Below are 14,045 nucleotides of genomic sequence, written 5' to 3' on the forward strand. Positions count from 1 at the left end.
TATAGAAACTTAAAAAACCACAACAGAACAATAAAACCAGGAGCTGATTCTTTAAAAGATCGAAAAAATTGATAAACTTCAGCCAGAATCATCAGAGAAAAAGAGAGAGAGGATTCAATGAAACAAAATCAGGAATGAAAGAGGAGAAATAACAACTGAAACCACAAAAAAAAAGGGTTATAGGAGAATATTATGAAAATTTATATGCCACCAAACTGGACAACCTATTAGAAATGGATAAATTCCTAGAAACATATAACCTACCAGAACTGAATCAGGAAGAAACAGAAAATCTGAACAGACCGATTACCAGCAATAAAATTGAATCAATAATCAAAAACTCCCAACAAACAAAAGTCCAGGACCAGAGGGCTTCACAAGTGAATTCTACCAAACACCTTTTTTTAAGATTTTATATATTTGAGAGAGAGTGAAAGAGGAGAGATCAGGAGCAAGGGTGAAAAGTAGAGGGAGAAGCAGGCACCCCTCTGAGCAGGAAGCCAGGGTCACGACCTGGGCTGAAGGCAGACACTCAACCGACTGAGCCACCCAGGTGCCCTAAATGATACCAAGCATTTAAAGAAGAGTTAATACCTATTCTTCTCAAACTATTACAAAAAACAGAAGAGGAAGGAAAACTTCCCATTTCATTCCACGAAGACAGCCATTACCCTGATACCAAAACCAGATAAAGATACCACAAAAAAAGAGAACTACAGGCCAATATATCTGATGAACATAGATGCAAAAATCCTCAACAAAATATTAGCAAATCAAATCTAACAATACATTAAGAAAATCATTCTGAGGGATACCTGGCTGGTTCACTCAATAGTGCATGTGACTCTTGAACTCAGGGTTGTGGGTTGGAGCCTCATGTTGGGTATACAGTTTACTTAAAAATAAAAAATCTAAAAAAGGGGGGGAGGAGAGAGAGGGAAGGAAAATCATTCACCATAATCAGGGGATTTATTCCTGGGATGCAAGAGTGGTTCAAGATGAGCAAGTTAATCAATGTGCCACAACACACCAACAAAAGAAAGGATAAGAACCATATGACTGATCATTTCAATAGATGCAGAAAAAGCATTTAGCAAAGTATAATATCCACTCATGATAAAAACCCTCAACAAAGTAGGTTTAGAGGGAATATACCTCAACATAATAAATATGAAAACACACAGCTAACATCACACCCAATGGGGGAAAATGAGACCTTTTTCCTAAGGTCAGGAACAAGAAAAGATGTCCACTCTCCCCACTTTTATTCAACACAGTACTGGAAAATCCTAGCCACAGCAATCAGATGAAAAAAAGGAATAAATGGCACCCAAATTATTAAGGAAGAAGTCAAACTTTCACAATTCGCAGGTGATATGATACTCATTCTCTCTCTCTCTCTCTCCCTATATATAGATAGCAAACCCTGAAGATTCCACCAGTTCCTCCCACCGAGCAGGGAGCCTGACGTAGGGCTAGATCCCAGGACCCTGGGATCATGACTTGAGCCAAAGGCAGACACTTAACAACTGACCACCCAGGTGCCCCTCATGCTTCCCTTTAAAGGTAAGAAAAAATTCTCCTCTTCTAGAGCCTAGGGAGAGAGCATGGCCCTGCCAACAACTTGATTTCATACTCTGACCTCCAGAGTTGAGAAAATAAATTTCTATTGTTTTAAGCCACCAAGTTTGCAGTGATGTGTTACTGCAGCCCTGGAAAACTAAGATCAGGAATTTCACAGATATTATAGGGTTTAAAAGCCACTGCATTAAAAAAGAAAAAAAGCCACTGCCTGATTCCACTTATTTGAAGATTTATTTATTTTGAGAGAGAGCAGAGCACACACACAAGCGGGGGGCAGGAGGCAGAGGGAGAGCAAGCATATTCCACACTGAGTGTGGAGCCTAACATGGGGCTCAATCCCAGATCATGACCTGATCTGAAATCAAGTGTTAGACGCTTAACCGCCTGAGCCACCCAGGTGCCCCTGAAGTTCAACAATAGGCAAATCTCATCCATAGTGATAGAATTAGTGTAATAGAGGAGGAGCAGTATAGAGTGGGAAGGGATAACTGGGTAAGCATGGTGTGTTAGAAACATTCTATATTTTGATCTGGGTGGTAGTTACATGAGTAGATAAAAATGTATTTTTTTAAACTAAAGAATAGTGTATATTCTGTATGATATAATTTTAAAAAAGAAGAAAAGACCACAACACAAAGATACACTATCAAAATAATAATCACAGAAACTTGCTAAATAATGATTGAAGACCTACTAGTAGTTCAGAGCTATCTTAAGACTTAACCCATTGTAATCAGGCACACTGAAAGATATGTAATTTCCAAATACTTAGTCTCATCTTTCAATATATGTGTGTGTGTATTTATCTGAAAGAGGTAATAGGAAAATAGGTCAAAGACAAGCACTCGTCAATATTTGATCTGACAGCACTGTTTGGACTTAAACAGTTTTGGAGCTGAATACCAAAATAGGTTATTTGATTTATGTTTTGCCATCTTAAATATGTTAAGGATGAAATAAATTTACCTCTGTTAAATAACATTTTTTAAATGAACATGTTCTAGCTTAATATGTATAGATTTTTAACATGAGTTTCCTCACCAGAGTCTTACAAAATAGAGACACAATCTCATATTGTAGGAACATTTTATGTAAACAGTTGCAACTATTGGGAAGGAAGAAATCTTAGATTTACTTAGTAAAATAGCTAAACTCCCTTCTGGTGGGAGAAAAGTCCTTCCTTCACAGCTGCCTTATGCTGAACCTATTTTTTCCTGCTTTGCTAGGAGATAAAAAATGGTATCAGGAGATAATGGTAGAGGATCTATGCAAGCCTGTGCATGGGTAAGAGACAGAGAGAAGAATGCTAAAAAATCTAAGTAAAGCAGTTCTTTTAACTTCAGCAAGCACTTAAACTTTTCTCCCTCAAGTCAGATTAAAAGCTGAATGGAGGACAGTCACAAATTTTTGTGATGAAAATTAGGATTTCAAAATTACAAACACAATGAAAATTCCACATCAATGAAGAAAAATAAAAAGTTGAATTAATTTGATTAGATGCATTTTTCCCTGCTATTGCCAACTCTACAATCTAATTTCCTCTTAAAATACAACTCCATTCCACTGCTTTTGAAAATGAGTAAATGTAGCAGTGTGGGTATAAGGAAGAATATGGTTACTTACCAAATCTCACTTAAGAACACAATTTTTCTTCACATAAAATGACTTACCTAAAACTTTAATATTAGTATATAATATCACAGTATTAGAGACAGATCAGATATACCTCATTAGAATTTTACCTATAAACTTTAGTGCCCTAAAAATAAACAAACAAACTTTAGTATCCTATCTATGTATTTTAAAGCCACCAGTTTGCTATAAATTATATAACCTTTCCCACCTAATAAAACCTTACACATGACTTTTGTAAGAAAGCAGTAATATGAAAGGTTACCGTAATATGATGACATTACTGGAGGAATAATGATCTATATTGTTTTCTTTAATGTTTTTATATACAAACATGAAGCTGGTTCTCACTTATAGTGCAATGGATATGGCCATTAGTTTGGTTCATGTTGATTCAGCAAAACTATAGCACAGACGTTTGATTTTTTAAGTTTTGGTTTAGCATGCTCTTGGAACTCCTGATACTGAATCTACTGAATATATGACTTTAAAATAACATCTTTTTATTTTTCAAGGTGACATATAAGCACATACCGATAATTTAATAACTTAATCATAAACCATAAAAATTTAGAAGAACTAATTCAGTATATAAGCCTAAGGCATACCTAATTATTACAAAACCATAAAATGGAACTATAAAAGACTGTATTACTTTAATGTTCCTTAAAATGAAATCTTTTTTTGCACATCTGACACAATAAAAAGCAACTGCGGGGCGCCTGGGTAGCTCAGTTGGTTAAGCGACTGCCTTCGGCTCAGGTCATAATCCTGGAGTCCCAGGATCGAGTCCCGCATCCGGCTCCATACTCAGCAGGGAGTCTGCTTCTCCCCCTGACCCTCTTCCCTCTCGTGCTATCTCTCATTCTCTTTCTCTCTCAAATAAATAAATAAAATCTTTAAAAAAAAAAACAACAATAAAAAGCAACAGCGATGCCCTATAGAATAGCAGCACCTGCAGGAAAATATCCAGTCTAGCAACTGTTGGTACTTACCAACTCATTACTTGATTTTCAAACATCAAGGCACTCCCCTTCCCCTGCCTTCCTGTATACTCAATGGATGAAACTGAAAAAAAGAGAGTTCAGAGTATTCATGCTGAACTCCCACAACCATACAGCTGAATCTCATACATCTTCTAAAAATACTGTCCTGAGAACAGGCTTCAACACAATTGTGCAGCATCTTGCTCCTAGCTAGGAGTTCCACAGAAGATAAATATTCCATCATACACTTAACTTCTATAAAGGAGTCTATATATATATATTTTTTTTTTTAAAGATTTTATTTATTTATTTGACAGAGAGAGACAGCGAGAGAGGCAACACAAGCAGCGGGGTGGGAGAGGGAGAAGCAGGCTCCCCGCGGAGCAGGGAGCCAGATGCGGGGCTCGATCCCAGGACCCTGAGATCATGACCTGAGCCGAAGGCAGCCACTTAACTGACTGAGCCACACAGGTGCCCAAGGAGTCTATATTTTTAAAGGATACTTACAATTAAATAAGAACTAGATAAGAACACTAAAATAAGAGAAACCTGCAATGTTTAAACTGCACAAGGAAAAATATGACCAAGAAAAAAAATTAACTTACTTCAACCCTTAATGATATTTTACAGGCAAAGATATTTTCAATAAGAAAGTAAAATATTATTCACTCAACAATGATTTTCTTAGTGTATTTTTATAAGTCAACATGTAAAAATCACCTGAACTGTAATCAATGATTTGAGAAAAATAATCTTATTTTGTCAATATTTTAATGTGCTTTTAATATTTTAGAAAACTTTTGATATTACAAAAAAAAGTTTAAAATTTCTGTGGCATATTACTACACCTAAAGGTCTGTCAAATAAGGGGGAAAACTCTCTAGTCATCTGATCATGGTGTGCTGGCAATTTCTCAAACATATGCTGAAGGTCAGATTTCCATTGCATGGAAGTAATCAATGCAACTACACAATTCTCCTAGCACTAAAAGAAGCTAAACAGAGAACACTATTTTACATAAGTAATAAAATATAACCCTAGCTTTGTAATAAACTGTAGCAAAGTCTATCTCCTCCCCCACAGAATTCATACATTTAAAACATGGTTATAATATTCTATTTGCATTTTATTTTAAAATTATGTTTATTATGTCCATGAAGCGTGTATATAAAACTTTATACCTTTCATTTGGTAAAAAACTATATAATCAATTTTTTCATTTCACACTCCAAAAAAGCACTATATATCTAAATGAAATTTTAAGAATAATTTAAATGTAATGATACGTATTTATAGGTTTGGTTTTTTTTTTTTTTTTACAAGTATGAAAACATAATAGCAGGCCACTTATTTCAGTGAGAGTGATTCATTTTGCAACTAATTCACATTAATATGACTGGGTTTACAAGAAGTTATATGGTTAAAACTAAACTTGTCATAGAAACATTCAGATTTTCCTATGATCATAGAGACTGATGATGTCAGTTACTTTGAAAAAAAATTTTTTGATCCAAATCACCTTGAACACATTTCATACTCTACAACTAAGGAAACTTGATCAATTGTTTAAACAAGTAATGAAACACAACAGGTTACCAAAGAATTATAAATATTACAAGAAGCATTGTCAATGTACATATTTATGAAGTACTACTTTATTGGATCTTCTACTTTTTAAGAACAGAAATAAAGGTTAGGGCACTTGGGTGGCTCAGTCAATTAAGCATCTGCCTTCAGCTCAGGTCATTATCTCAGGATCCTGGGACTGAGCCCCACATCAGGCTTCCCGATCAGCGAAGAGTCTGCTTCTCCCTCTCCCTCTGCTCCTCCCCTCTGCTCGTACTCTCTCTCTCTTCTCTCAAATAAATAAAATCTTTAGAAAAATATATTAAAGCTAAAACTAAAGTACTTTTCCCTTCAAAGTACTCTATGTGTTAAACACTCAAATTGCTGCCAAAGTTTTACACTGTAGCTATAAAATGATGAAACATTTTTAAATATAAAAATGTGCCCTTTTATATAAGCCTACACAATTATGAATGGACAGTTTTAAATCTTAGATTAAAACGCTTTGCCAAAAGACTTTCAGAAAATTAGTAAGCAAAACATAAATGATCAAGTGACTACTTGAAGCTTTCTTTTTTAGAAGCTTAATGTTAATATTTTTAAGTAACACAGGAATCTTTTCTCATTTAAAAATATGGTAAAGCTACTAGGAAATAGATGAATCATAAAACCCTGCTTGTGATTATACTATATACTAATAAGGAACGTCCATCATATTGTAGATATAAATTACAATGCAATGCAAAATAGAGAACTTACTTTAAAAAGAGAGAGAGCGAGAGAGAGAGAGAGAGAGAGAGCATGTGAGGGAGCGGGAGTGGAAGAGAGAGAATCCCAAGCAGGCTCCCTGTTCAGCAAGGGGCTGCAAGCAGGGCTCAACCTCACCACCCTGAGATCACGACATGAGCCGAAATCAAGAGTCTGACGCTTAACCAACTGAGCCATCCAGGAGCTTCAGAGAGATTTTACTTCTAATAAGACTATTCTTAAGGAAAGTTGGGCCCTAAACAATCTAATCCCAGCAAAACAACTGAATTAAGACAAGTGTGGTTAAGTTAGAACTACACCATCTTCCTAATACAGACAAGTTTTTATTTTTCAATGAACTCAACTATTTAGATTATAATTTTGCTCTAATAACCTTCATTCCTTTATACAGGATTATAATTTAATTCCAAGAAAGATTAATACTTGATCTATGCTAAGTATTTTCCAAGAATATTATCATCATAAAAAGATAAGCTCCCAGGTGATGCTGATGGTACTGCTCTAAGGATCACACTTAGAAAACTGCCATGATAGAGGGTATCTGTAACATGCATCCTAACAAACTAATCTATCTGGCACACAGTTTCCAAATTAATCTTCCTTTAACAACATTTTTAAAAGCATTTAACAGTTTTTCAGAAATCTCTCCATGGTTTCTCACGAGGAAGAGCGTAATTAGAAGAAAAGTCGTTAAACAGTTCATCTCATTTTTCTTTGATGGCTAAAATGAAAGTCTGTCTACATATTTTTTATTTTTTTTAAAGATTTTATTTATTTGACAGAGAGATACACAGCGAGAGAGGGAACACAAGCAGGGGGAGTGGGAAAGGGAGAAGCAGGCTTCCCGCTGAGCAGGGAGCCCGATGCGGGGCTCGAACCCAGGACGCTGAGACCATGACCTGAGCCGAAGGCAGATGCTTAACCATCTGAGCCACCCAGCCCCCCCCCCCACATATTTTTTAAAGCCATGCTAAAACCAGTCAATATTTTCTATGTACTTATGTTATGAGGCACTGCCAGGAGTGGAGTTATAAACAGCAAAAGCTACCTCTAACTAAAGGACATATATGTAAACAAATAATCAAAATACCACGCAGGAGTTTCTGCTTTCTGTATAATTCATATCACCATCTCTGTAACAATTAAAATGCTAGATAAAATACATTTCAAGTTTGTGTTTTTTAAAGCTGACTGCTAATGCTAACAAGATAGAGAGGATTATTGAGCCAAGAACCTGAAGAGGTTAAAAAACCCAGACAGATGGAGCACTGTCAGCTACTTTTGCCCTGAAGTTCAAAATCCAAGCAATACACCAAGTTGCAAAGTTACATGCTGGTCTCCCTAAGGCCACCTCTAACAAAGTCCAAATCTAGAGTCCACCAAAGGTAAGAACCATGGTAACTCCCCTAACTGGATCAGAACTCTGAAAGGCTATATCCTGGGAACAAGAGTGACCCAGTATTAAAACACTTCTTGCATGGTCTGAAGCCTACCTTTGAGTAATAAACACAGTCAGAAAATCTCAAATGACACTTAGAATAAGACACTTAACTGAACTACTGTCACCAGGTACCTGGGTGAATCAAATACAAATTGTCAATGGAAAAAGACACTATCATCCTAGACATTAAATTATTCCTACAACTAATATTTCAAATAAAGAGCCCAGCACACAAATAAAACCAAGCGCATAAGATAAGGCAACATGAAGAAAAACCAGCAGAATCAAATGAACAACTAAAATTACTTAAAAGTATTCCTGTGAAAACAAATGCCAACAAACGTACTACATATCAAAATTTGTAGAATGCAGCTAGTGAACTGCTAAAAGGAAAATTTAAAGGCTTAAATGCATGTATTAAAAAAGAAGAAGGGGCTGCAGTCCCGAGCCCGCGCCCCGCGCCACCCGGCCACCCACCATGGAGAGCGGCCCCAACGGCCCCGCCGCCTTCGGCCCCGCTGACATCCATGAGGGATGGTTGCACGAGACGTGCAGCCTGTGGCCCGGCCAAGCCCTGTCGCTGCAGGTGGTGCAGCTGCTACACCATCAGCGCTCTTGGTACCAGGATATCCTTGTCTTCCGCAGTAATTGCTACAACAACGTTCTGGTGTTGGACGGCGTCATCCAGTGCACAGAGAGGGACGAGTTCTCCTACCAGATGATAGCCAACCTGCCCCTCTGCAGCCACCCAAACCCACGCAAGGTGCTGATCATCGGGGGTGGGGACAGAGGTGTCCTGCGGCAGGTGTTGAAGCATTCCTCCGTGGTGTCTGTGGTCCAGTGTGAGATCGATGAGGACGTCATCCAGGTCTCTAAGAAGTTCCTGCAGGGCATGGCCGTGGGCTACTCCAGCTTCAAACTGACCCTACACGTAGGCGATGGTTTTGAGTTCATGAAACAGAACCAGGATGCCTTCGATGTTATCATCACTGACTCCTCAGACCCTATGGGCCCTGCAGAGAATCTCTTCAGGGAGTCCTATTACCAGCTCATGAAGACGGCCCTCGAGGACAGTGGCGTCCTCTGCTGTCAGGGCGAGTGTCAGTGGCTGCACCTGGACCTCATCAAGCAGATGAGGCAGTTCTGCAAGTTGCTCTTCCCCGTGGTGCCCTATGCATACTGCACCATCCCCACCTACCCCAGCGGCCAGATAGGCTTCATGCTGTGCAGCAGAAATCCCAGCCCGGACTTCCGGAAGCCCGTGCAGCGTCTGACACAGAAGCAGGTGGAACAGATGCAGCTGAAGTACTACAACTCAGACGTGCACCAAGCCGCCATCGACCTGCTTGAGTTTGCGCTCAAGGCCCTGAATGATGTGAGCTGAGCCCAGGCGCCCCTGCTGACGCCTCCCAGGACCTCAGGCCAGGGAGCCTCCAGGGCACCTGGGCGCTTCGAGCCCTGGACGAGACCCCCCATCCCCCGCCCTGCCGGTGTGCCCACCAAGCAAGTGTTACAGGCCCCAGAATGCTGCCCGGGCTGCCCTGCTGGGTGGACTGTCTCTCTGTTGTTGTGGCGTCCAGCCTCCAAGCCTCTACCAGCTGTGTACAGCACCTTCTCCACCTTCTATCGCCCTCACTCACCAAACACGTGTATTTATAACAAATTCCGGGAAAAAAAAAAGGGCTGGGAAATAATCAAGAATCCATCACAAGAAATTAGAAAGAAAATCACAAAATAGGCATTCTATGAAGAAGGAAAATAAAGATCAGAGTAGAAATTTATAAAGTACAAAACAAACATCCTATAAAGAAGATTGACAAAACCAAAATGTGCATTTTTGAAAGGATTAGTGAAACTGATAAACCTCTGGTGAGACTAATGGGGAAAAAAAGGTAAGACACTATAGAATGAAAGAGAGGACATCAAAGAGCAAAGCAAGAAAAACCTATTGCCATGAAAATCAGGATGACAATTACTTCCAGGTAGAAGAAAAGAGTTGTGATGACTAGGGTTTGGAACTGGTAGAGCTTTTGAGTACTGGAAATGTTCTATTCCTTGATCTGGATAGAGGGTGGTTACACAGGTATTTGCTTAATTAAATAAGCTATACAATCTCTACTTTACACTTTTCTGTGTTATTGTTAGGAATTGAATCGTGACCTTCAAAATTCCTGATGTCGAAGCTCTAATCCCCAACGTGACCACATTCAGAGATAGGACCTTTTTTTTAAAGATTGTATTTATTTGTTTGACAGAGAGAGAGCACAAGCACAGGGAGCAGCAGGCGGAGGAAGAGGGAGAGGCCTACTCTCCGCGGAGGAGGGAGCCCGATGTGGGGCTCGATCCCAGGATCCTGGGATCATAACCGGAAGCGAAGGCAGAATGAGCCACCCAGGCGCCCGGAGAAAGGACCTTTAAGGAGTTAATTAAATGAGGTCATATGGGTGGGGCCCTAATCCCACAGGTCTGGTGTCCTTAAAAGAGGAAGAGACAACAGACCCCTCCACACCCACCATCAGCACAGAGGAAAAGCAATGTGAGGACACAGCAAGAAGGTATACATCTGTATACCAGGAAGAGAGCCCACACCAGAAACCAATCTTGACAACACCATGATCTTGGACTTCTGACCTCCAGAACTATGAGAAAATAAATTTTTGTTGTTTAAGCCACCCAGTCTATGGTATTTTGTTATGGCAGCCCTAGCAGATCAATATAGTTTTTTATATTTTGAAAGGTAAAAAAAAAAAAATAGAAGGTGACAGGTGTCAAAACAAAAATGCAATGAAATTTGGGGTACCATGGAGGAGGCAGAAGCCATTTATTATAAAATTATTTTAGGGGCGCCTGGGTGGCTCAGTTGGTTAGGCATCTGCCTTCACCTCAGGTCATGATCCCAGAGTTCTGGGATTGAGCCCCGAGTCAGACGGACTCCCAACTCAGCAGGGATCCTGTTTCTCCCTCTGCTGGCCCCGCTCCACATGCTTGTGCTAATAAATAAATAAAATCTTTAAAAAATAAAAAAAAATTTTAAATAAAATTATTTTAACTGCAACAAATTAATATTTTAAAAGAAACACTTGCTAATTGCTCACTCTAACATAACAACTAATAGATTTATTTCATCCTTTCCACACTTTTCTTACAACATTCCCTCTACCTGAAATATTTTTTATTCAGTCTAAGCCCTTTTCTCCAGTTTAAATAGTCAAATGAGATTAAATATTGTGCCCAAATGCCACACTACATGGAGAGCAGTTGGACAATGATATGCCCCCTGAATGTGATTACCATGAAAAGAAACAGTGAAACTTGGGAAGGTAATTAAAATACTGGTCATAAAAAATAAAAAATACAAGGTTTTACTATTGCATATTAAAATGGGGCAGTTTAGTGAAAACATATTCTTGTCCTTTTTTTTGTTGTAGGATACAACATAAAATTTGTCATTTTAGCCATATTTAAGTTTATAATTCAGTGGCATTACTTTCATTGTTGTGCAATCATCATTACTATTTTCAAGACTTTTTTTTATCACAACAAACTCCTTTTTATAAAAAAGATTTTTTTTATTTATTTGAGAGAGAGCTAGAGAGAGCACAAGTGGGATGAAGGGCAGAGTGAGAAGCAGATTCCCTGCTGAATTGGGAGCCTGATGCAGGACTCAATCCTGGGACTCCAGGATCATGACCTGAGCTGAAGGCAGACACTTAACCGACTGAGCCATCCAGGTGTCCCACAACAAACTATTCATAAGCAGTAATTCCCCGATCTGCTCTCCCCTCAACACCAGGTAACCTCTAATGTACCTTCCATTTCTATGAATTTGCTTATTCTAAATATTTCACATAAGTAGAATCATGTAATATTTGTCCCTTTGTGTACAGCTTAGTTCACTTAGCATATTTTTAAGGTTCATTCATGTTGTAGTAGGTATCAGAATATCATCCCTTTTCATGGCTTTGTAATATCCCACTGAATCTATTACCACATTTTATTTATCCATCTATCTTTTGTTGGGTATTTAGGTTGTTTCTGCCTTATAGCTATTGTAAATAACGCTGCAAAGAAGATGGGCATAGAAGTATCTGTTGATACTCTGCATTCAATTCTTTGAGATATACCTAGGACTGGAATTGCTGAGTCCTGCGGTAATGCTGTTTAGCTTTTTGAGGAACCACCAAACAGTTTTCCATATTGGCTGCACCAGTTTTTACATTCCAACCAATAATATATGAAAGTTCCAATTTTTCCACAACCTCACCAACACATGTTATTTTGTTTTTGGGTTTTTTTGGACTTATGTGTGGATTTTCTTGCTTTTTTAAAAATTATAACCATCCTAGTAAGTGTGAAGTGGTAGTACATGGTGGTTTTGATTTACATTTCTCTAATGACTAAAGATATCAAGGACATAAGATCTATCTATCTATCTATCTATCTATCTATCCAACTATCTATCTATCTATCAGAGAGGGAGAGCACAAGGAGGGGGAACAGCAGGCAGAGGGAGAAGCAGGCTCCTGCTGAGCAAGGAGCTCGATATAGGACTCAATCCCTGTACTCTGGGATCATGATCTGAGCCGAAGGCAGACTGAACCACCCAGGTGTCCCTCTTTTTCCCATTTTTAAATTGAGCTGTTTGTCATTCTGTTATTGAGTTTTAGAATTTCTTTTGGTATTTTGGATACTAAACCATTATCACGTATATGATTATGTATACTTCTGAAATGAACACAGTAACATTTCTCATATAAAATAATATTTTATCTATAAACAGCAGTGTCATTTTAAGGTGGTTTGCTCAGATTTTTCTAAATGACTAATGAGGTAATAGAAAATATTATTTAGTCTCTTCCTCTGGTCTCTGGCAAAGAACTTCCAAAACCTTGTAATTTCCTAAGTGATAAAAAAAAAAAAAAGAGCATCTCTTGTTCTAATATTTGTCTCTGACCATCCCTACACAGTTCTCCTAAAACCCTTTTAAATTCCTAAATGATAAGTGCACTAGGAACATCTTTTGTTCTACTGAGGTGACCCTGAATAGGCTCCTAGATGGATGGAGGCTGGTAACAGAAAATCCTAGCCAGGATTAGAAGCTTGAAATTTTCAGACCCACCCACCATCCTCCAGATAGGGGAGAGGAGCTAGAAATGGAGTTAATAATTGATCATGCCTACATGTGGAAGATTCCATAAAATCCCAATAGTACAGTGTTCAGAGAGCTTTCGGTTGGTAAATACATCTACATTGGGAGGGCGATGAACCTCAATCATGAGGATGAAAGCTCCTGTACTTGGGACCCTCCTACACCTCACCTTATGTATCTCTTCTCCTGGCTGTAAAGGTAAATAAATTTCCCTGAGTTCTGTGAGCAGCTCTAGCAAATAAATCGACCTAAAAGAGGAAGGAAGTCATGAGAACCTCTAATTTGTAGCTGCAGCATAACGACTTTTAAGAAATATATATTTGGTCATATATATTTGGTCTTCATCCACAGTTCCCAAAAACTCTTTGGACCCATAAAGATGAAATGCATGCCTTGTTATAATGAAGGTGATTTGGGATCCCACCAAAGGGTGGGGGCTGGTTGCCAGGAGGATCAACCATGTGATTAGAGGGTTGGACCTTTCAATCCTACACTCCAAACCTCCAGGGAGGGAGGAGGGGCAGGAGGTTGAATCAGCCAATGACCAATGACTTAGTCTATCATCACTATGTTAACAAAACCCACATAGAAACCCAAGAAGACAGTTTTTTGGTTTTTTTTTTTTGTTTTGTCTTTTTTAGACTTGGGAAACCAGAACATTTTCATGTACCACTGAGCCAGCTCCCGAGCTCCACAAGGACAGAAGCTCCTTTGTTAGGACCTTGCCCTATGTATCTCTTCATCTGGTTGTTGATTTGTATCCTTTATCATATCCTTTAATAAACTGATAAATGTTTAAATGTTTCCCTGAGTTCTGTGAGCTGCTCTAGCAAATTAAACTCAAGGAGGAGATATTTGGAACCTCCAATCTGTAGTTGGTCCGTCAGAAGCACAAGTAACAGCCTGGTGTTTGTAACTG

At 38.7% G+C, this 14,045-nt stretch overlaps 2 protein-coding genes across 5 annotated transcripts in view; one reads left to right on the forward strand and one right to left on the reverse strand.

Moving 5' to 3' along the window:
• The window catches only part of JMJD1C (jumonji domain containing 1C), a 333,639-nt gene that overhangs the window by 225,448 nt on the left and 94,146 nt on the right, over positions 1 to 14,045 (reverse strand). The window lies entirely within an intron of this gene.
• On the forward strand, positions 8,456 to 9,361 carry LOC113920114 (spermidine synthase-like). Its single transcript, XM_035724121.1, has one exon. It carries the CDS (start codon positions 8,456 to 8,458, stop codon positions 9,359 to 9,361), a length of 906 nt encoding a protein of 301 aa, XP_035580014.1.

This window comes from Zalophus californianus, chromosome 15, assembly GCF_009762305.2.
Source record: "Zalophus californianus isolate mZalCal1 chromosome 15, mZalCal1.pri.v2, whole genome shotgun sequence".
In the NCBI taxonomy this organism is placed as follows: Eukaryota; Metazoa; Chordata; class Mammalia; order Carnivora; family Otariidae; genus Zalophus; species Zalophus californianus.